The 23,042-nt window shown below is 46.9% G+C and overlaps 3 protein-coding genes across 3 annotated transcripts; 1 reads left to right on the forward strand and 2 right to left on the reverse strand.

Annotated features, from left to right (window-relative positions):
* The first annotated feature begins 2,615 nt into the window (after positions 1–2,615).
* On the forward strand, positions 2,616–8,875 carry APOBR (apolipoprotein B receptor). The gene is made up of 4 exons (XM_021006906.2): positions 2,616–2,745; positions 3,331–7,095; positions 7,275–7,555; positions 7,657–8,875. The coding sequence occupies exons 1-4, from the start codon at positions 2,689–2,691 to the stop codon at positions 7,724–7,726; spliced, it is 4,173 nt and encodes a 1,390-aa protein (XP_020862565.1). The 5' UTR covers positions 2,616–2,688; the 3' UTR covers positions 7,727–8,875.
* Positions 8,828–14,861, reverse strand: IL27 (interleukin 27). Its single transcript, XM_021006914.2, is given in 6 exon segments — positions 8,828–9,345; positions 9,348–9,374; positions 9,484–9,642; positions 10,064–10,162; positions 10,281–10,453; positions 12,477–14,861. Coding segments are annotated over 6 exon segments (672 nt in total). The 5' UTR covers positions 12,496–14,861; the 3' UTR covers positions 8,828–9,150.
* Positions 14,862–14,960: 99 nt separating this feature from the next.
* Positions 14,961–22,706, reverse strand: LOC110222072 (phosphatidylinositol transfer protein beta isoform-like). The gene is made up of 12 exons (XM_021006913.2): positions 22,628–22,706; positions 22,225–22,255; positions 21,908–22,056; positions 21,715–21,806; positions 21,457–21,464; positions 21,281–21,355; positions 20,006–20,089; positions 19,770–19,847; positions 19,554–19,658; positions 18,430–18,552; positions 16,546–16,615; positions 14,961–15,311 (listed from the first exon to the last, which is right to left on the reverse strand). The coding sequence occupies exons 1-11, from the start codon at positions 22,645–22,647 to the stop codon at positions 16,568–16,570; spliced, it is 813 nt and encodes a 270-aa protein (XP_020862572.1). The 5' UTR covers positions 22,648–22,706; the 3' UTR covers positions 14,961–15,311; positions 16,546–16,567.
* Positions 22,707–23,042: the final 336 nt, after the last annotated feature.

Below are 23,042 nucleotides of genomic sequence, written 5' to 3' on the forward strand. Positions count from 1 at the left end.
TTAAAGGGCAAAATAAATGTTAACTTTTTTTGTGGCAGCTCGGTGGCAATATGGTGCAGCGCTGAAGCTCTCAGGTCAGAAAAACCTGAGTTCAAATCCAACTTCAGACACTAGCTGTGGGATCCTTGGCAGGACCTCAGTTTCCTCATCTATAAAATGAGGATAATGATTCTCTCTGTCTCTCTCTCTCTCTCTTTCTCTCTCCCTTCCTCCCTCTCTCTCTCTCTCCCAGCAAAGATTTTAATCTGATACTTTTTAATTTAAATTTCCTTCAGTAAATATAAATAATAATAATACCAGTGTGTTTTTCTTTTGGATCATGTATGTGGGAAGGAGATTAGACAGTACGGAACAGGGACAGGAGACAATTGTGGTAAATTTATGAAATATTGTGTGATGATGATTTTCCATTGTAAAGCCTAGACTTAGCCTAGAAGGAGGTGAAGGTATTTTCCAGTGTAAGCCCAGAAATCCAGGACCGAAGAAAAAGCACCCGCGAGAAAGAAAGCCCCGGGTAGCGATAGCCAAAGCTCCTTCGACTGCCCCCTGGTGGCATATCTTAAGATTTCACTCTGGGTGGCTATTAAAAACCCTACTCACCTACTCTCGTACTCTAGTCAGAAAAAAACAACCAACCTACTCAACCATTGTACTTACCTTTACATTCATTGAATTAGAATTAGAAGAGAACTTGGGTGTTAAAGCAAAAGTGCTTGAATTGGAGTAGGCTGCCAGAGGGTGCATTAACAAGTGAAAACAGATACACTACCAAACCGTTACAGGAGCCCTGCCCCTCACCAAAAAAAAAGAAAAGAAGCCAACCCTGCTTTGTAGATGACCTCAGAGCTCAGAGCTGGATCAGACTATCATAGATTTGGGTCTAAAAAGAACCTCAGAGGTCATGCAGCCAGCGCCTTGTCACAGAGATGAAGAAACTGTATCCCAGAGCAATTTGTTCCGGGTCACAGAGGTAGTAAGTAATAGCACTTGAATTCAAATCAAAGTCTTCTGACCCAAATCTAATGCATTTTTAAAATGTTTTTAATTAATGAAAAATTATTTTCTTTTCACATCCTCCCTTAGAAAACAAAACCCTTGCAGCAAATATGAAGTCATGCAAAAAAAAAAAACATTTCCTGCATCCAATTCACTTTTTACTATATTATGATGCCTTTCACTAAGGTTCTATCCCTCTCAAACCCCAGCCCTCCCTGGTAAATCTGACTAAAAAGTCTATCATCTACTAACAGGACCCTCCCTCCCACAATATAGGCATAGAGTTCCAGCATCTACCAATTACAGTCCAGAGCCCCTCACTCTGCCCTGGGAAGGGTTCTAGGCATCCCCCAAAAGAACTCAGTGCTCTGAATTCTGACTTCCCCTCACTTGCCCCCCTACCACTTTGTGACCCAGAATTCTCTTGAATTGAATGTAGGGTCCCAAGAAAGCAACCCCAGGCTGAAGGCATGCCTTGGGTCAGCATCTATTCAAAATCATAATAACTCTTATGTGCCAATTTCCTTCTTATTAGACCAACCAGAAGATACATTAATTTAAAAGAAAAGATACTAATTAAATAGCGTAGCAAGATAAATAACAAGAAAAAAAAACCCTTGCCCATACACAGGAACATACAGATTTTCACATTTGTTTTTTTCTACTGGTTAGAAAGGGAACACACATATCAATACATTCCTAAGTCATCCTGATTGTAATTCTCTGCCTCTAAACCTACCATTTGTTTTTTCCCCATAGGACTGCTCAGGTTATCTGTTCTGATGATGTCATCAAGCTGTGATAAATGATACTGGTGTCTTCTGTTTGGCTGTTCTCCCCCAAGCTCTACTGCCATCTGTTGGTGCTCTTTGACCCCTGGGGAAGGGGGCTCAACTCTTTTTTAGTTCATAGTCCCAGGACCATCTCAGTCCTTATATAAATCAGACCAACATCAACAATCAAATAGCCAGCAGCCCTTAAGCTAATGTGACATTAATGTGAAGTACTCTGCTTCTGTCTAAGCTGCCATTTCTTGAGCTCAGTCTTCTATTTGACTCAGAGTGAGCACATGTTTCTCAATTCTCATCCATGCCCTAGATGCTAGCATGGGTCTATGGGAGTCACATTGAGAATTTCACCCAGCAAGATTGGAGGGCTAAGGTGAAGCTGGTAACCTTTGCCTTGACTTCCCACGAGCACTAAACTCACTGTTCTTACTCTATTTGTTTCCCCTTCCCCCACTCACAGTCCCTCATCTTGATGGAAGCAGGAACCGCAAACCCCAACTTCCTCTCCCAGAGGGCCTGTGGTTTGAGTTTGGGCTAGGGGGTGCTGAAACAGCTGAGGTGTATTAGCACAGGCAGTTGAGTCACCAAAGCTTTAGTTTCCATGTTTCTTATCCCCACCTCTAATCTTGATAGCTTTCTGCTCTTTTCTTTTCTCTCCAGCCCTAGGTCCCCTCTCCCCAATTTATATCCTGCAGCCTGTCCATGCATTTACAATTCCCAGATTTAAAGGGGGCGGGGTACAGGCTTGTGTTTGTTGAAGTACAGAACTCTGTAGCCTGTGGTGTTTGGGGGTGAATGGGAGGGGTCAGGGCAGAAAAGGAAGTAGCAACACTAGGAGGAAGGCAGGAGGACTGGGGAGGGGAAGGTCATTACAGGCTTTCTTCATGGACAAAAAGACAGACCGATGGAACTCCTGAGGCTTCACTTCCCTACGGTGCACCGTGCCCTGAGGGAGGCTCTGGTGAGAGGGGCAAGGAGATGTCAGGGTTTTAGACCCCTTCCCCTAATTTGTCAGGTCAAACACCCTTTCCCCAATCCAGAATCCTAGATCTTTTGGGGAATCAGATTTCTTACCCCAAGAAGATCCCTGATTTCTGTCCCAGTTAGAAGATCCTTTTCCTCCTGGAAACCCAGACCTCTGTCTCTTCTTTCTTCCAATTTCCCTGATAACAATCACCTTCAACCTCAACATAGATACACTTTTCTTTTTATGCCCGCTGTTTGTGGTGTCCTTTCTCTTCCTGCAGGACTTACTGTATCTAATTCCCTCCCCCACTTTCCACAGACCTCTCATAGTTGCCTTCCCTTTGCTAGCTCTCTCTCTCTCTCTCTCTCTCTCTCTCTCTCTCTCTCTCTTTCTCTCTCTCTCCCCCCCCCTTTCTGTTGAAATACCTCTCTCAACTGAGCTCCTCACTCTTCTCGTCCTGGTATCCATGGTTTCTCTTTTCCCCTGGAATCATGATGTAGCTGGAAGAAAAAGTTGAGGTGAAGGAGGTCACTATTCTCTAACCTCACACTTCATCTCTACCTCCTTTTCTCATTCCAGGACTCCCTAAGCACCTTTGCTTCCTACTTCTTAGGGGACACAGTTCCTTCTGCAGAGGAAAGGGAGGAAAACCTCAGCAGGAGAGATGGGGGGAGAGGGGAGGAGCTCAGGGAAATGACTGCAGAAGGGGGCCAGCAAACTGAGGAGTCTAAGGAAGCACTGGAAAAGGAAGTGATCAGCCCTAGCGATCTGGAAAATACTTTTTCCTCTACAGAGTCAGAGTCAAGAGAGGCTTTGGAGGAAGGGAAAGAAAAAAAGGCCAGGGAAATCCATGAATCAGAGGCTGAGGGAATCTGGGAGATAGGAAAAGAGGTTGGGGTATGCCTGAATGAGAAGATGACCAGGGTCTGTAGAACTTGGGACAGCAGCAACAAGAATTCCGAAGAGGCTAAAGGAGAGATCGGAGGGAACTACAAGATAGAGGTCCAAGGAGCTTGGTGTATGATGGGGACAGAGCCCAAGCAAGGTCAGAAGACAGATGCAGTAGAGGCTAGAGAATGCAAAAAGGAAGGGATCTTGCCTGAAGGATACTCAGGGACAGAAGGATTTGCCTCAGAAGAAAAGGGTGGCAGAGAGCCAAAAGCACAGGGCAAGAAAAATCAAGAGCCTCATAAGAAGGAAGTCAGTGTAGGGAAGGCTGAGAACTACTGGAAAAGGAAGGAAACTGAGCCTGTGGGAGAACAGAAGGAAGAAGTCAAGGAGATAAAGCCAGGAGATCTTGAAGAAAGGACTTTGATAGCGTTCGGGACGGAGTCTGAGAGTGGAATAATATGGGATAAGGAAAAGGACAGGCAAACACAGGAGATAGAAGGAAATGTCAGAGATTGGCAAGAGGCAAGAGAAGGTGAGAAAGCCCAGAGGATGAAAGAAGGAGAGCCAGGGAATGGCCAGAAGACAGAAATGGAAACCAGGAAAAGTCATGAGACCAAGAAGGCACCTGATGGAGCACTATGGGGAGGATTTGGGAAAGATGAGAAAGTAGAAACTACTGAAAAACAGGAGTTAGAGAAGCATGAGGTTAAGGCTGAGAAAATTGAGATCAAATGTACAAAAAAGGAAATAGAAAAGGAAGTGGTTTGGGAAATCCAAGGTATAAAGCCAGTGGATATAGATATAGAAAAAACACAAGGAATCCAGGAGCCAGGAGAAAAGACTGAGAGAGAAGACAACATAAAATCTGAGGTCTGGATAACTTCAGTCATAGAAAAAGCTGAGGCCAGGGAAGCTGTAAAGTCAAAGACAGCAGAAACAAGCCCAAAAAAAGAAGCTGAGGAAACCTGGAAGGCAGAGGACATGGAGATCAGTGGAGAATGGAACATGGAGGTGATTCGAAGGGTCTGGGACACAGAAGAAGCAGCTGGGAAAGATTGGGAGAGGAAGAAAGATAAGGAGAGAGAGACTGAGGAAAATCCATTCCCAGAGCAAGTTCAAGTCCAAAAAACAGGGAGAGAGGAAGAAGTGACAGACTTCTGGGTCCTGGACAAAAAGAAGATTGTGAAAGTTCTAGAATCAGGGATGGAAGTTGAAGAAAGTTGGGGCTTGGAGGGAGAGGCTGGGGAAAGCTGTGAGAATCAGTCAGAGCAAAATGGAGGCCAGGACATTCAGAAGACTACAGTCTGGGAGGGAACACTCGATAATGTTAGTAGAAGCAAGGAGATAGAGTCAGTGGGAGCTAAGGAAGTCATGGGAGGCTGGGAGATTGAACCTGGGAGGCCCCAGGAAGTTGGGGAGACAGAAAGAATAGAGGACTCAGGTGACACCTGGGTAACAAGGCCAGAAAAAGAGGTAGAGGGAGCCAAGTTAATGAGAGAGGCAGAGGTGGGAAAAAGCCACAAGTTAGACACAAAGGACAAGGTAAGCTATGAGACAGAGGAGGACAGGGAAGATCAGAACGCTAAGATTGGGGGAAATTGGAACATAGAATCAGAGACTGGGAGAGCCCAAGAGACAGAGAAAGAGCCCAAGAAAGTCCAGGATGTAATGGAGGAAGAAGTCAAAGGAAGAGAGGAGGAAACGTTCAGAATTTCAGAGAGAGAGACCTTGGAGGACTGTGAGATGGAAGCCTATAGTGCCCAAAATATGAAGAATGCAGAGAATAGAAATGTCCAAGAGGTGAAAAATCAGGAGTTAGTTGTAGTAGAAAGCTGGAAGATAACGGAAGGAGAGGTTGCGAGCGGCCAAATGACAGAAATAGAAGACAAGGGAGGCTGTGAGGGTGAGGAAGAAGTTGTCACACCCCAGACTAGAAAAGACAAGAGAAACTGGGAGGCTAAGGGAAGCCAAGAGCTCAAACAGCAAGAAGTCCCAAAGGCAGAAGTTAAAACAGGCTGGGGGGCCAAGGAGCCTGGGACAACAGAACCAGAGAGGGAGGAAAAAGAAGTCAGGGAAGTCTGGGAGAAGCAGCTTGAGGGAGGCCAAGAGACACAGGTTGATAGACGCCATAAAATGGAAGAGTCTGAAGCCAGAAAACTCCAGGAAAGTAAAGCAATGGAAGCTAAAGAATACTGGGAGGCAGAAGGAGAGGTCATAAGAAGCCAGGAGATGAAGGAGGTTGAGGGAAGTCAGGAGAGGGAGGAAAAAAGTAGCAGCACATGGGATAAAGAGGCTGAAGAAGTCTGGGAAGGAAGTGCTGGAAGCCCATGGAATACTGAGATAGTAAATGAGAAGGTAGGGCTGAATTTAAAGGAGGCTGAGGCTGAAAGAAGCCAGGAGACAGAGCAGAAGATGAAAAGAGACTGGAAGGAAATCCAAAGAGATTGGGACTCAGAAGAGGCAATTAGCCAGGAAAGAACAGAAACTAGAGAAAGTCTAGGTTCAAATTTATTAGAGGTTGGAGACAGGGAAGCACTGGAGGAAGAAAATAAAGGCTTCTGGGAGGCTGAAAGAACTGAAGAATGTGAAGCAACCGAGGGAATGACTGAAAGAGACCAAGTTGTAGAAGAATCAGAGGCTGAGAGAACCTGGAAGAGGGAGGAGAAGGAATCTGAGGGAGGCCAAGGAACAGGCTCAGCAGATGCTAAAGAATCCTCGATAGCTGAGAAAGAGGAGGCAGGGATCAACTGTGAAAAAGAGAAATCTGCCTTCTGTCAGGGAGCAGAGATACAGACAGCAATGACCAACAAGGATGTGGAGCTTATGAGGGAGGAAGAGATGAAGGAGGGGCAGATCAAGTCAGAGAAAAAGCCTGAAGAGGGCAAGGAAAACAGGGAAACAGAGAAGGGAGTTGGAGACCCAGGTGTGAACTCTAAGAGTACCTGCACTGTGGAGGAAGAGACACAGTATGAGGAAGACACCCAGGCAGAGGCCAAAGCTGGGGGGAGCCATGCTGTAGAGGGAGAAAGTTCCGCAGACAACCAATATATGGAGAAAGTAGAGGCTAATGGGGGCAGGAGGCTGGAGGCAGAGAAGATGGAAGGCAGTGACAACATAGAAGGGGCAGACATTCAAGGAAATGGAAACAGGGAGGAGTTGGAGCCTTCTGGATGCTCCGACACTGAGAAAGCAGCAGGCTGGGGAGATGGAGACAAGGACTCAGAAGCTTCTGGAGTCTGGGAATCCAGTGAGAAGACTGGAAGAGTCTGGGACTTGGAGAAAGCTGAGCCTGGTCAAGGCAGGGGAACAGAAGGAGCTGCAGAAATAGACTCTGGAGCCCTGGAAGCATCAGAAAACAGGGAGACAGAAGCCACAGCACCCACCAACTTAATAGCACCAAGACTGTCTCCTGCACCCAATCCTGCTGATGAAGCCCAGAGCGGCTGGAGTGAGGTGAGATAACGTGAAAGGACTTTGAAAACTGTAAAGTGCTATAAAATTGTAAGGTATAATTAAAATGTAAATAATCATTGTTGATATTAATGATAAAGTAAAGTACCTAGTGAGATTCCAAGTTAGGACCAAACCTTGGACGTGATCCCAAGATTCCTCTCTCTCTTGCTTTCCCATAGGTCCCCATCCCTGGTCCATGCCTGGACCTCTCCATTCCGAGAAGTCGAGTTCTCCTCTCCAGGAACGCCTCCCAACGCCGATCACGACCCTCTTTTCGAAAGGCACCAGCACCAAAGAAGGGTGAGGGTGATGATGATGATGAGTCTCTGGGCTTCCTTCCCAGTGAGGGATCCCCAGGCTCAAAACTGAGACTACTCCAATCTGAGGAAACTTCAGTGCCAAGTTCCCCCAAGCCAGAGGAGACCCCAGTCACAGCAAGGAAACAGCCCCTAGGCCATGGGTAAGGAGAAGTGGGTGAGGGTGAGGAAGGAGGAAAAAGAACCAGTCCCTGGGACCCAATCATGACCTATTAATTCTCCATGATCTTCTTTACTCCTTCAGGTTTGGCCTTGCTCATCCAAACATGATGCAGGAGTTACAGGCTCGTCTGGGACGGCCCACGCCCCAGTGACCTGAAGTCTCATGAACCTAATACCCCTCCCCTCTTCCACCTTTCCCCATGCTTACATTGATCTCTGGCCACAACCCCACCTTCAAGCCTGGGGTGATCTTCCTACCTCATGATGACTTCTAATCATGTGTTCTGATCCCTAGAAGGGAAGCCCCAGCCCTTGGTAGCTTTTCCTATCTCACCCAGATGGTAAGGAATTGGAAAAAAGAAGATGAAGAAGACAAAGAAGAAGAAGCTTGAAGGAAGAATTAAAGAGACTTGCATTCATTTGTCTCATACCCTTGAAGGCTTTACCACCACCATTACCTCCCCCCATCCTTGAACACAAATACCTAGACACTTAGCTATTAAAGGATTTGCTCACAGATCAAAGACTGAAAGAAAGAACGATGGTTTTGACGTTCATTTGTGGTATCTGCTTATCATGCCTGTTACTTTAGGAAGTCCCACTTCTCCTCAAGACATAGGGTCCAGATGTGGATTATTCCCTCCATGCTGTCCAGACAAGAAATGGGAGAGAGAGGGAATGTGCCAGAAGCCCAGAGATCCTAGAATGAATGTCAGCCTGGGCTAACTAGAGCTGAGTTGTTTGAAATAGCTTCAGCAAAGGACTAGGGAGGATGACCAGGCAGGGACACCAAACACATCCCTATCTCCAAGGCAGCCGTAGCCCAGAGAAGCGCTAGGACAGTTGTTAAAAGCCTAGCAAGGCTAGTTGCCACAGCAGCCACTACAGCTGAGTAAGGTCAAGCTGGCTCCTCAAAGATGGTTTTGCCCCAGAGAGAAGAGCTCCACACAATGGCAATGAGGGGGTAAGAGATGATCACAGGCACTTTGCCTTTGAAGACTTTCTGCTTTTATCTCCTTTTGCTTTTCTCCCCTCTATTTTCCTGCTCCCAAGTGACAATACTTTCTGCTATAGGGCCCACTCAGAGTACTTATGTGCTCAGAGGAGAAAGAGAGAAGGAGGGGTTGTGAGTATTTATTATTAGGTTGCCTAAGAATGAGTATCTGATCTCACTCTTGAAGGAAGACTACCCCTGTTTTGTTTTTTTGGTGTTTTTTTTTTGTTTTGCAAAAAAGAATAAATACAACCAACACTTTGCTGAAAAATAAATAAATATCCAAGAAATAAATATCTTCCCTGAACTTGAAGGGCTCTTAAATTATGGGATGGGAATGGGCTTAGCACGTGAGGTGGGAAAGAACCCAAAGGGGCACATGCCAGTCTCTTAACCAGAGATGGTACCACTGGCAGGGGATGGGTAATTGGACTAAAATCTGGGATCTCTCCTTCCCAAATGGCTCAGGGCAGGAAGTTTGGCCTCAGGTTGGAAACCAAATGTAAGGGAGGGAGGGAAACAATCCTGGAAGGTGATACAGGGAGTAGAAGGTCATCACGCCTTGGTTGAAGACTGTACTTCTTAAGTAGTCAGGGACTGTGTGTGAGCAATCCCCTTTGAGAGCAGAAGGAAATCTCGGACAGCTCGGGCAAGGACTAGCTCCAGGGATCGTAGAAGCTGGTAGGTGCTCAGGAGCTGTGGCCAGGAGAACTGGTGCGAAGTGAGAGGAAGTCTTCCAAAGGCCCTCTCCTCCGGACCCAGTGTTTCCTTAGTCTCTCCAGAGGACTGAATCCTGTAGCCTTCAGCTATGACAAAAAACAAGGGATCAAGAGAGTCTCACACAGACCAGGAAAAAAGCAGAGAGTCACTCAGGATATCAGTGAGCCTAGCGGGCAGAGGAAGGGGTGGCCACACCTGGAAATGGACATGAGACTGCAGGTCTCTAAGGTCCATCTGAGCGATCCACAGACGTTTCCTCAGGGAACCCTGCCAGCCCTGGTGGCTCTCTAGTTCTCCTAGAGGATCCTGGAAGTGGCCCAGAAGTCTGGAAAGGGAGTAAAGTCGATCTGGGTCCTGGGAAAAGAAGAATCAGACAGGGAAATGGGGTTAAGGCAGGGGATCAAAAGTTCTCAACACAGAACCCTGACGCCCAGGCCTTGACTCAATCATGAGATCATTTCAAACACCAACTCCATCTCTAGCCCACCCATTTTCTTTATTCATTCTTCTATGCATCTATGCAACTCCTTCAAAGCCCTCCTCATCCTTCATTTCCAATCACATCTTATACCTTCATCATTATCCCTATCCTATCTTTATCCTCATCCCATATCCCAGCCCTTCATACCCCTCCTCCACCCTGTCCTATCCATTTCAGTCTTATCCACTACTCCCTACCTCAGTCCCTCATCAATCATCATCTTCATGCTCAAAACCCTAACCCCATCCTCATCCTCAGGAGCTTCTTCAACTCCAACCCTCTTCCCTAACTCACTGAAAGTTGAAGCCAGGTCTTGAATGTCATGGTAACATTGGGAAGCCGTTCCCTCAGGGGTAGGAAGTCCAAGGACACCCCAACCAGATGTGTATCTGCCTGTAGAAGCAAAAGATTAATGGGGGAGCTCTCCAAGGTGCTTTCCTTGCCAACCTCCTGCCAACCAAGCCTCAGCAAGTTTTTCCACTCCCTAGTCAACTGGATTCTGATGACTCACAAAGAGGTGGGCAATACCCCGGATCTCTGAAAGCAGCTTTCTGGCAAGCCTCAGGCTGATCTTGAACTCACTCCTCATGTCCAGCAAACCATGTGGAGGTTGCCCTCGAGGCCATGGGACTCCCCAGATGACAGCTTTGCTCACGAGCAAGGAGAGCAGCAAGAGATTAAATCCTTGAAAAAGGGAGGAGAACAAGAGATCAGGAGAAAGTAGAACAGGGGAGAAGGGAGTAAGTGAGCAGTTGAAGAGGATGCTGAGCACAGCTGGCTCCAACTCTAATGGACTTGGAGAAAGATTAGTCAGGCCCAGGGCTCCCAGAGTGTGGCAGGGGGCTCCTAGGGCATCCCAATCTCAAGGAACCAGTGAGTTTGGGCTCCCTTTTACCTGGCTGGATAGGTGTGTGTATAGAAGGGTGGTAGATCTGGGGGTCCAGTAGAATTGGGACTACTCAGACTTCCCAGAATATAATGGATTCCCTCCTGATCTAGAACATCAAAGGTTGAAAAGGAACAAGGATAGAGATTTAGGGAACAGACAGAATGAGGCTGTGATAGGGAAAGGACTGATGGAGAAAGGAATGGAGGATTGAGAGGTAGAAAAGAGAGATGGGATTAGTGGGGCAAGAACTACAGAAATGTGAATGTCTGTCTATGTGTGTGTGCGTGTGTGAGCTCTATGAATGAAAGGTGTGCTTTATTTAATTTTTATACTTCCCTCAGTACCTAGTGCAGTGCTCTCCATAGAGAAGGCACTTCAATATTTCCAAAATCTTTAAATTAACAGACAACCCAGGGGAAGGAAGACCATGGAGGTTCAGAAGGAAGGGTTGGGGGAATATCAATGAATGAGGGACAGAGGGATGAGGGCTGAGGTGAAGAGAAAATGAGTGGATGTTGGAGTAAGGACAAAGAATACGGTCAGAAGGACAGGGGCGGAGATCAAAGAAAAGAATGTTACTTTTGGGTGAACCTTGTAAGGACAGAGGAATGAAGGTTGGGAAAGGGATGAGAGTTGGAGACGGGTACACAGGCATGGGACTGAATGAAGGGGTAATAGGAAAGTGGTCAGGTAAAGATAGAGGATTAAAGGTTAAGGAAGGGGAGAGAGGTATGGGTCAAAGGGAGAGACAGAAGATGGAAGTTAGGGGAAAGGACTGAGGAAGGGAAAAGTTTGGAAGGACAGGATTAGGAGTGGGAAAGAGAAATAAAGGATGGAGGGAGGGACCGAGGAGGGAGGGCAGGAATGGGGAGTAGTAGAAGGAGTAGAGGGATAGGAGTCTGAAAGAATTAGTGGTCTGGGGCTTCTCTTTCAGGAAAAGAAAATCTTTTAATTATTGGAGTTACCCAACTCTCCATGAAACACAAACCAAAACTCTGCCCTTGATCTCATCCTTGTCCATGTTCTAACCATCCCTCTTCCCAGATAAGGAATGCCCCCACCTCTTACACCTTAACCTGCCTTTTTCCTTCTCCACTCCTGCCCTCTCCATTTTCTAGTTCATCCTGGGTTCCAGTACTCAGGATGACTTATTCTTCCCATCTCAGTTGCATGGGAAGCCCTTCAGGGGATGGGATCAAGAGAGTTGAAGTATCATCACTCCCCTTGATCAACCAGACAGTCCTATATTTGGGATGAGGGACCACTGTGATTCTTAGATCTTAGATTCCAGTTTAATACTGTTCTGGAGGAGGAAATCTAGCACCACTACTTCTCTCCCTACAAAGAATAAAGTTTGTGAGACGGCAGTCACACAGCCTGAAACTCAATAGAGAAACCTACTTACCTAGGGGCCTTATGACCAGAAGCTGAACTGAGCCCTAAATAACCCATTCCTAGACCCCTTAGACTTCATTATGCCAAGTATAATAGATTCTTCCATTCAGTCTTGGGCTACAGTTTCATTACAGATCTTACTTGCCCCTTGCCCCCAACACCATGCTCCTCTATTGGGAGCAAGACTCCCTGCCTGCCCTGCAACCCCTTTCCAGTGGAACTAGGGCCCCACCCTCTTGCCCTACCATACTCTGCCCTCTTTTTCCCTTCAACTCTATCTTGTCTTTACTTTCAGGGAATCTTTTCCCTTGGTCCTCGGCTCTATGCCACAAGCCCCTTGGCCCACACATCCCAAAACCCACCCCTCATCTCCAAATCCAATTCCAGAGGCTCAATTAGTCTACTCCCTATTCCATGACTCACGCCAGCTCCTGTCTCTCATCTTCTGGCAATGTCTTTCTTACCAGCCATCCCCCTTCTTGGGGTTCTTATACGGGGGGGCCAGCCCCCACTTTCAGTTTCCCTACTACTTACACTTTCGGCTTTGCTCTCGATCTCCTCTGAAATGGGGAAATGTAATTTCCCTTCCCATAGTCAGGGGGGCCGGAGTTTTTTTGGCAACAGAGGGGTTGGGATAATGGACTGGCTTCCTCCTTAGGTAGCTGGGTCTCGGCTCTTCCTCTTTGCCATTTACCATCTCCAGTTTGATTCTCGGATCATCTCATCCTCTGAATTTTTAACAGTTCAGACTATTTACAGAACATTCACTGCATTAGCAGTATGGTGTGTCCATCTGTTTTTCCTGCAGACATAAATTACCTGCCCATTTCTTGCACATTTCTAGAATGAGGCTGTCTCTCCCATTAAATGACATTGACCAGGCAGCCACAAGAAAAATAGTTTTGAGGGCTTTCCCCCACCAAGAGTGGGAGGGAACAAGTTGCACTGAAAGAGTCACACTTATTCTGATTCTTTTTCAGATTATAGAATTTTAATACCTTGTGCTTGGTTAGGGTATCAGGTTATGGTTAATGTTAGGGAATTAATCCATGGCTGGCATCAGAGTCTATGGTCAAGTTAGGGATCAGTGGTTGGATTTGGGGTCAATTTGAGGCTAGAATTGAGTCAATCTGTGGCCACAGTTGGAGTCATTATATGACAAAGATGACTGGTTAGTCTGTGGCTGGGATTAAAAGAAAATCTATGAGATTACAAAATCTGTCTTTCATTCATCAGTTGATGGCTGGTATTAAAGATTCATATCATGGCCTAAGTTAGGAGTGTGGCTGGGACACGAGAAAACTGTCCTCACTGGTAATGATCCTTACAGTCCTTAGGCTTGCCAGACCATTAAGATCCTAGGATTGCCTTCAGCTTCCTGTCCTTCTCTTCCCCTGGATTTCCCATCTTTGGGAGGTGAGGCAGTATTGGGGGTTTCTTATTCTTCCCAACGGCAATTGCTGCCACTTTCCATTTACAGCCTGTGGGATTTCCCAGCTAGGTCCCTGGCAGTGAGAAAGAAACCAGAGGGGGCTTCCCCATCCTCCCCTCCTACAGTCCTTTTGCATGGGCCCTACTAGAGTTGGCTCTCCAGGCCAGGGAAATACCAATTTTTTCCCCAGGAACCCAGTCACTCTGGAGGGAGAGCTAAGGGCTTCCAGGAATCAATGGCCCTGAAGGAAGAGAGACCCAGGGCTGTCTGAAGGGTGTATGATCCTTCCCACGTCACCTCCATAATAAGATGCTATTTGGAGAAAGGACTTCATTTCTTTTTCCTAAGAATTCATTTTTTTTTAAAGAAATGTGTCAGGGGAAGCAGTTGGAGGATCAGAGATGGGGGTCACTGAATGATTAAGAAGGGTGTAGAGGTATAAAGAAGGAAGAAAGTAGATGGAAGTTGGGTTCAGCAAAGTGGCCAGCACAAGGGGGATGCTAGGCTTCACTTCCAGAATGAACTAGCTATCCTTCTTATAGACCACATGACCTGATCCTCCTTAGTAGGCAAAGGAAAGGTCACAGCAGCTAGAACTTAGCTGGACATTTTTCACTTCCGGGTATTTTGGTTCTTCCAAAATTTTGTTCTGCTAGGCATCTTACTTCCTTTCCTCCTCAATACAGTTTTAAAAAATGTGAACTCTTGGACTGCTTTAGTTAACAAGTGGCTGTGTCCTGAGCAGAGAAATCAAATCCAGGCCCCCCTCTCCCTTACACGGCCCCACATTTCTTTTCCCTTGGGGTAGGAGGGGCTTTACAATTGTGTCCTAAGGAGCTCACCATGAAGACAAGAGAGGCTCTCTTTCTGGGTTCCCATGGGTGCCTGAAAATCCTGCTACTACTGGGAGACAGAAATCCCTAACCTCTATGGAGTTGGCTCCCAGGCGACAAGGCTCTTTCATCTACCCATCACCTTGAAGATAGAAAGGGTATCTCCCCACAACTCACCCTGCGGCACAAAGAAAAACCAGGAGCCAGGAATGGGTTCCCCTGAATCACCTAGGGAGATAAGAGCCCATTCTGGGTCCTTGAGAGGTATGGAGCTGAGGAGGGGGTTCCATATCTTTACAGCTGATGGGGTCTTGGGAAAGACACTGAACTTGTGGCCAAAAAATTCCAGTTCAACTTCCTGCTGACTACTTACTCTTGTGAGACCCTGACCAGCTCATAGACTCTCTGACTCTCAGTCTTATCTGTAAAACAGAGACGTTCCTTGTCCTGCCTCATATGGTTTCTATGAGGAGCAAACATAAGCTATAGTTGTTATTATTATTATTATTGTTATGGTTGGGCCCAGGGCAGGGTCAGCGGAGCCAGGGCCCAAGGAAGGGCAGCGTAGGACAGGAGGTAAAGGCCCACCTCCCTACACCCCTCAAAGGACACGCACACCCTCACAGACAACAATGCAAGGCCTAGGGGCCCATGTGGACTTTATTACTGTGCAGCGTTGACTCCATTGGCATCAGGAACAGGGAGTGGTAAGTCAAGTTGCCCCTACTTCCTGTGTCCTTTCCAGGCTTGAAAGGGAGCAGCGGTTGTAGTGTTTGGCCCTGGAATGTTACTCCACCTCTCGGTCCCCAGGTATCTCTGGGAATGGGAAACACTCCAGGGTAGGAGAGTATGGTGGGAGAGAGCTGGAGAGGAGCAGACAGGTATCCCATCCCTGCTACCCCACCCCAAAAGCAGCAGCTTCACTCTTTCCTCCTGCCTACTGGGTAGACGCTGCACCAAATTCCCTTCAATTTTCCATCTCGGGGTAGGTACCTGGGTGTGAGAGAGGAAGAAGTTGAGAAGGCAGGGTGGGATGAGGGTTTGGTTTTTCCTGAGATGGGGTATAATGAATAACTCTCCCATTCATGGTTTGGTTTTTTGTTGGGGTTTGGTTTTTTTTTTGCATTTTGGTGAGGCAATCAAGGTTAAGTGACTTGCCTAGGGTCACACAGCTAGTGTCAAGTGTCTGAGGCCGGATTTGAACTCAGGTCCTCCTGACTCCAAGGCCAGAGCTCTATCCACTGTGCCACCTCACTGCCCCTCCCATTCATGTTTTTACTAATTCTTCCCTAGATCAGATGTGTGTTCTACATAAACCAAAGAGCTCACATACACAAATGTATGCCAAAGAGAAGAGAGTAAATAATCAATGAAAACATAATTTTGAAACAAGGTACACTGGGATTGATCGGGGGCAACAAGGGAGAGAAAAGAGAGGATACAAGAAAACCTGGGGCAGGAGTATGGCGGACCAGGAGAGTCTGACTGACCAGAAGCCTCCCTTTGGGACAGACTGCCTGGAGACCCAGGCAGAAAGGGCCTATTTCCTCTGAGCTTAGGAGACAGAGAACTTGGAAGCAGAGCTCCGCCTTTTGTTGAGGGCAGAAGTAGCGAGAACTAAAAAGAGCAGACAAATTTCTCAGGGAGCAGGGCAGACAAGACCCTAAGTCACAAAGAGGCTGGTATGAGGGGAACTCGGCAGAAGAATCCAGGTCTGCTAGGCTGGAATTTTAGGGACTTCATTAAGAAAAGTTTTGTTCACATATATGAATATTTGGTTTTATTGATGGTTACTGTGTTTATATTTTTTAAAAAATTTTAAAGAAAAAAGAATCCCAACCTATGAAATCTCTAAGACTTACCTCCTAAGCTGGACAAGATTGCACTCTGAAACTATGCTGTGCACCTGCAATTACCAACCTGTAGAGTCGGGACCCTGAGCATCCTCACACTGGAGTTAAAGTAGGCTCTTGCACTCTAAACAACTGGCCTGAATGTGGTCCTGCTGATGACTCACTACTGAGGAGGGATACAGAGGAGATAAGGTACCAAGTTTTCAGCCCAGGTGAACCCCTCCCCGGTCCTTGGGTAGTGGTGGCAAGAAGGACAGAGGTACCTGAAGCCTGGCATTTCACCAAGTAGGACACCACTGACCAGCACTCTACTGTGTTCAAAGGCAGCCTGGTACTTACTCCTCCCAAGCAGACCTTTCCAGGGTTCTCCTTACCTGCCCAGGTCTGGCTGAGGTCTCAGTCATCACTGGCTCTCATTCCCCTCACTGGCCCCGTCTTCCGCATCTGAAACCCAGAGTGGAATGAGAATGGAGGCTATGGCAGCTGGTGGTGTTTGTCCTCATAGGAAATGGGAACCCCACCCAATCTAGTATGTACCTTTCCTGGTTTTATGACCACATCCCTCTTATAGTCCTTCTCAGCTTTTCTCCCTTTTCAGCTCTGTTCCCAGGTTCTAATACATCATTTTAAAATAATCTAGTATATGAATGTAATGGAATGCTATTGTGCTATAAGAAATGATGAGCAAGCAGACTTCAGAAAAACCTGGAAAGACCTGTACGGACTGATGCGGAGCGAAGTGAGCAGAACCAGGAGAACATTCTACACAATAACAGCCATGTTGTGTGATGACTAACTTTGATAGATTTAGCCCTTCTCAGCAATGCAAGGATCTAAGACATCTCTAAAAGTCTCATGATGGAAAATGCTATCCACATCCAGAAAAAGAACTATGGAGTTTGAATGCAGGTCAAAGTATACTATTTGCTCTTTTTTTCCCTTCTGTTTTGTTTTATTTCTTTTTTCTTGTGGTTCCTCCTATTGGTTCTAAGTCTTCTTTATAACATGACTAATGTGAAAATATGTTTAATAAGAATGCATATGTAGAGCCTATATCACATTGCATGCTATCTTGGGGAGGGATGGGGAGCAAATTTAAAATACGAAAGCTTATGGAAGTGAATGTTGAAAACTAAAAATAAATTAATAAAAATTTAAAAAATAATAAGAAAGGGATAATAATAACACCTAAAAAAGCCCCCAACATAACTCATGTGAAAATATGTTCAATAGGAATGTATCTGTACAGCCCATATTAGAGTGCACAACATCTTTGGGAGGGAGGGAGAAAAAATATAAAACTCAAAAGCTTATGGAAGTGATTGCTGAAAACTAAAAATAAATTAATTAATAAAAACATAATCTAAAATGCTAAATCCAGAGAGTATTCCTGGTGGGCTAGCACCAGAGTTCTTTCACTTACTATCTCTTCTCAAATCTCCCCTGGGGACTGAACCAAAGGAATGAAGCTAAAACTGTACTAGGAGGTCTGGAGGCAGAACTAAAGAGAAAGAGGAGTCAAACACAGGATCAGACAGGTAACAAGAAATACACCCACAGAACACTACAACTAAAGGCAGCTTGGCGGTCATCAGGGCCATTACCTTCACCGTCAGAGAAGGAAACCCAAGCCTGCAAGGAAGTGGCTTGCCCAATAACGTATGGCAGGAGATACAGTCAGGTTAAAACCCAGGGCTCTCAGAGCCTCAACTGAGAACCCTCTTTTAATGTGGGTTGGGTGAGGAGCAGTCTTGGATTCATCTGTCTCAGTTGGCACCTTTGTTCCCTCTATTAGAATATTCTACTCCTAACCTCGGAGTCAGGAGACCTGGGTTTGACTCTCTCCTCAGATACTCCCTCGCTGTATGACCACGGACAACCTGAGTTTCAGTTTCCTCTTCTTCAAAATGGGGATAACGATACTTGATACTTGCGCTACCTCATTCATATGGCTGTTGTTAGGAAAACAATCTAAATCAGTCTCTAAGCTGTAAGCTCCTTCAGGACAGGGTAGGCTCTCCAAATCTTCTCTTTCTTCTAACATCTCCCTATTCAATTAATTCAAACATTTACTGATTGCTTGCTACAGGCAAGGCATCAGAGAAAAAAACAGAAAGATAGGATGGACCCTGTCCTCAAGGAGGTCCACTGGGCCCCTGGTTCGGTGTTGAGATTATAGTAGTGGTCCACCAATATGTGCTGATTGATTGGTCAGTTTTCCCAGTTCTCCCCATCCACCCACCACGCTGAACTGTTACCTGGTCCAATTCTCGCTGGGTCTCCTCCTCCAGGTTCCGGATGTCCTCCATGGACAGATCAACCCACTGGTCCAGCCAACAGAACAGCTGCCTGTGGAAGTTGGTGAAGAGCCGCTTTTCTTGCTGTGGGAAGAGGGGGAGGGTTCTACCAGAAGCAGCACACATAACCAAGATGCAAGAATCCACTCAAATCTCCCACTGTTCTGACCTGGTTCCCCAGAGGCCTTAGGCCCCAATGGTCTTGATCAGCTTCCTGGGGCAAGAGCACCTCTTTGGACTTGGTCTAAGTGATCTTGCTTTTGGCTCTAGGCCTTAATGTCTCATCTTCCTGACATCCAACAGTAGGTACCAAGCCTCTGGATTTTGCCTTATCTTTCAGTATGCCTAGTTTCTTGGGTTGAGTGATATCATAAATCCAATCTACATCTCCTTTTTCCACTTACCTGCAACTCTTACAAGATACCTGGTTTTAGAAGCCATGCCCTCTTTCCTTTCCACCCTATCAACCTACACTCCAGATCACAAGACTGTCTATCTAGAGAATACACAAATCCAGAAATAATTCCCTAGGAGAAGATAACAGTGCAAAATAAAGATGTGGATTTAGTCCCAAATCGGCTCACACTTAACCTCCTGTATTATGCTATAATTAATTCCCCGTGGCCTAAGTTGGGCTTATGATTCTCTCTAGACATGGCGGTCTTTTTGTGGACCAGGAGTGCTCCAGAGCCAATGTGGGACTTATCCAGTTGTTCTACAACTACAGGCTCACTCTCAGCCAGATGGGAAGTCACTTAATTATACATGGGAGGTTTGGGGTGCTCACATGATCTAACTAGGTTTTTCCCCTCCTTCTATCCAGAGCAGGGAAAAGACAAAAAGATAGATCACATGCTAGTTTCTCCTGTCATCTCAAAGTATAATACGTTACTGTGAAAGTACACCAACATGAGCTCATCTGTCACAAAGACCCAGGGTTCCATTGCTCCCAGGCCCCTACCTGTGTTGGAGATAAAAGATTTTACATCTTTATCTCAGCCCTTTATGTAAGAGTCTGAATCTTGGTCTCCAGTCTCCCACCCTCCGAATCAGAACCCAAGGCCACCCTATCCACCTCCTCCAACCTTATGGATGAAGCTCTCCACTCGTCCCTGGAGCCCCCACCATCGGAACTTGACAGTCACCAGTTTGTAGGCACACATGTGGGGTGGATGTTTCAACAATTCCCTCTGTACAAAGATATAAATGCAGACACACTGCTAACCCAATAGTCTTTGGGGACCAAGCCTCTACCCGGCCTAGCCCTGCCCAGCATGGGCAAGTATAAGGAAATAGTTTACCTGCCAGTTGGGTCCCAAAGGGCCACGCCCTGTTTTGATGGACCTGAAGAGAGCAGGGTCCTCTTCTGGTTTATAATCCTGGAAGAGAGAGAGGGAGCTGTAAAAGAAACTTCAACCTTCTCCCAAAGGGTCTCCCGGCCTTTGTTCCCGGCCCTCTGTTCTTCCTGAGGCCTGGGCACGGCCCCTCCTGAAACTCAAGTATTTTATCCTCTGGTCCCCAGATCTGCTTCACTTACCTCATCAGACACTTGGGTCCTATCAGCAATGTCAATATGAACCACTTCTACCTCCTTCCATGTCTCTGCATCAAGATGATGAACCTAGTGAAAGGGTGGAGAGAGAACAGGATGCTTGTGATGGGAGCAGACAACGGAGGCTGAGGGAAGTCAATGAGTAAGTGTTTAATGAGCACCTACTATGTGCTCAGCCGCTGTGAGGAGTACAAGAAGCATAAGGCACACTATGCCCTCCAAGGGCTTATAGTCTAGTAAAGAATACTCAAACACATGAAACAACTATGAACAATACAAGACAGGATATGTATAACTAAATACTACTTTATATGGTAGAGATTCAGCATTCTACCTCCTCTCTGGAAAGGGAAGGCTGGGCTACCATAGGAGGAGCTTGGTAACATCTGTCCAGTCCCAGCAGAGAACTGGTATGAGAAATACCAGTCAACCAACATGCATGTATTGAACACCTACTAGGTGCTCAGCACTGTAGTGGGCACTGTATGGGGACACAAGAGAAGTATAAGACATGATGCTTGCTTTCAAAGACCTTAATCTAATGTGAGAAGCAACCTACTACAGGTAAAACAGAAAATAATTAAGTACTAAGCTTTGTGGAGCTGATTATAAGTGCTGCTGATAGGATTTTGGAGAGGGAAGAGGCCTGAGGAGCTAGAGAAGACTTCATGAGAAGGAGTTCAAGTTCAGTTAAGCCTTGATAAAAACACAGGATTTTCAGAATGGAAGGAGACAAGATAGGGAATTTTTTTTTGGGGGGGAGGACACAGAAAGGCAAAAGAACAGAAGTGTGATTGGGGAGCTGTGCTCAGACCTGCCTGTATGAAGTTTCTGTTGGAAAATAGACGCTATAAGGATGGACAAGAAATAATCAGTACAGGTGACCCCTAAGTTCTCTAGGGATAGAGGACAAACAATGGGAGCAGGGAACAGAGGGCTAGTGACTAAAGTTCTTAGAGGTAAACATAGCCAGACATCTAGGTGAAAGGGGAAGGGAAGGAGCATTTATTAAGTACCTACTACATGCCAGGCTAAGATCTTTACTAATATTACCTCATTTAATCCTCACAACAACCCTGGAAGGTAGTTGCAATGATTATATCCATTTTACAGTTGAGGAAACTGAGGCAGACAAAGGTTAAGTGACTTGCCCAAGTTACCCAGCTAGTGTCAGAGGCAGGATTTGAACTCAAGTCTTCCTGACTCTGGGCCAGCGCTCTAACTACTCTACAGCCTCACTGAGATTTACTTCACACTCACGTTGTCCTGAGTCCCCATGTCTGGATGATGCCAGGTTTCAATCTTGATGAAGAAGTCATCCTTCATATATTCATTCTGGATAGAAAAAACAGGGAAAGACTTAATGAAAGCCAGCTATGTGTTTTAGTTTAAACCCAAGTTGGCCCTCCCCATTTTCTGACAAGAGGGATTCTTACCGTGATGACTAAGGTAGACAGCAGTGGCCAGATGGAAGGCAAGTAATTTTAGAGAAATGAAGAAAAAAAGGCAGAGATGGGGAAAAGAAGAGGAATAGATTAGAGCTATGTAACACAAGGGGCCTCCAAGCCACCAGCTTTCCCACCCCAGGACAGAGAGTGCCTAAACTCAGTTTTCTGATGTTCCAGGACCCCTTGCCTTTTTTCAGACCCAGGCCTCTGGCCCTCTCTTGCCCTGGCCACCTAAACTGTCCTCACCAGTCCGGCAGTATGGGTAGGCATTCCAGGCCTTCTCATGAAACACCAGGGAACCCTCAGGGGCAAACAGGCGAACAAATCCTGGAACCTTGCTGCAGTGTGAAAGAAGACAGGGTCAAGGGCCAAAAGTCCAGGCCAAGCCAGAACCATTCCCCGATGCCCTCTCCAGGCTGCGTGCCCCAGCCACCCTCACCTCTGCAGGTGGTAGATCTTGTGGGTAAATTGGCCCCGTTCACCAGGACCCCCCTCGTAAGGCTGATTGATGAGGACCTCGATGCCCTCACCGCCCCCAGTGTTATTCTTGCTGGTCTGGGCCACGGAATACAACTGTCCCACTTGATACTGAGCGTAGAGAGAAAACAGCTGGGTGAGGAAAGAGAAATGGACAGAGCCCAGACCGTGGGCAGCCTCCCTCATTCCTCTGGCAGATGGTGGGAGGAGGACCCTTGGGGAGAATTAAAGGTGGGGTGAGAACCAGGGACTAGGAGATGGGTGGGGGGAACATCTCACCTCCTCCACGGAGCAGGGAAGTAGCACCCGACTGCAAAAAGAAGGGACACGTAGTGAGGGGAGTGGGGACAGGCTGGGGAAGGAGACCCTTTCTTTTTGCAGCTGTAATTGTCATGAACAATCATTACTTTTCTAGAGCTGGGTCTACAGTGAGACAGATGGGCAGCGCAAGCGTGGTTTTCCCCATTTTACATCTGATGAAATTAAGGCCCAGAAAGGTTAAAACGACTCGCTCACGCACGCAGAAACTGGTTAAGAATCTGGGGCAAAGTCCCCCGCCTCTTGGTCCAGGGATTTCTCGCGCACAGCCTCCCTCCTGCCGTCCCGGTCCCTAGCACCACTCTGTAGAACACTGGCCCCCCCGAACCCTCCTCTCCCATTCGGGCCCGGAACCCCTACTCACAACTCCTTGATCAGGACCATCTCGCTTCTAGTTTCTCCAATGGGGACCCCCCACCCCACCCCGGCCGGTGGCCACCCCTCCCCCCCTTCCGGAAGCGGAAACTGGAGACCCTGCTCCCCAACAATACCGCTAACTCCCAATCTCAGCCATTTCCGCCCGGTGACGGGCAGGGGCCGAGCGGCTTCGGGCTCGACGAGATGACGTCATCCCAAAGGGCTCCGGAAAGCGCTCCCCACCTCCCGGCCCATGTAGAGAAGAGATAGATCCTCGCTAGAGTCGTGGAGATTCGGCCCTTGGGGGAGACACGTGCCAGGGGCGGAGTACGCCGACAGAAAGGACTACTATTCCCAGCAGGCAATGCGCCAACCTTCCCCCTCTCCTGGGCAGGCATTTGGCGCTAGCCATGCTGGGAAGT

Source organism: Phascolarctos cinereus, unplaced genomic scaffold (genome assembly GCF_003287225.1).
Source record: "Phascolarctos cinereus isolate Bilbo 61053 unplaced genomic scaffold, phaCin_HiC Scaffold_4;HRSCAF=312, whole genome shotgun sequence".
Taxonomy (NCBI): domain Eukaryota; kingdom Metazoa; phylum Chordata; class Mammalia; order Diprotodontia; family Phascolarctidae; genus Phascolarctos; species Phascolarctos cinereus.

Coding starts and splice junctions, on each gene's coding strand:
- APOBR (XM_021006906.2), top strand. CDS start 2,689: ATGGAACTCCTGAGGCTTCACTTCCCTACGGTGCACCGTGCCCTGAGG. Junction 7,096..7,274: donor CCCAGAGCGGCTGGAGTGAG/GTGAGATAACGT, acceptor GCTTTCCCATAG/GTCCCCATCCCTGGTCCATG. Junction 7,556..7,656: donor AAACAGCCCCTAGGCCATGG/GTAAGGAGAAGT, acceptor TTACTCCTTCAG/GTTTGGCCTTGCTCATCCAA.
- LOC110222072 (XM_021006913.2), bottom strand. CDS start 22,647: ATGGTCCTGATCAAGGAGTT. Junction 21,807..21,907: donor AAGATCTACCACCTGCAGAG/GTGAGGGTGGCT, acceptor TTCACACTGCAG/CAAGGTTCCAGGATTTGTTC. Junction 20,090..21,280: donor ACATGGGGACTCAGGACAAC/GTGAGTGTGAAG, acceptor CCCTTTCACTAG/GTTCATCATCTTGATGCAGA.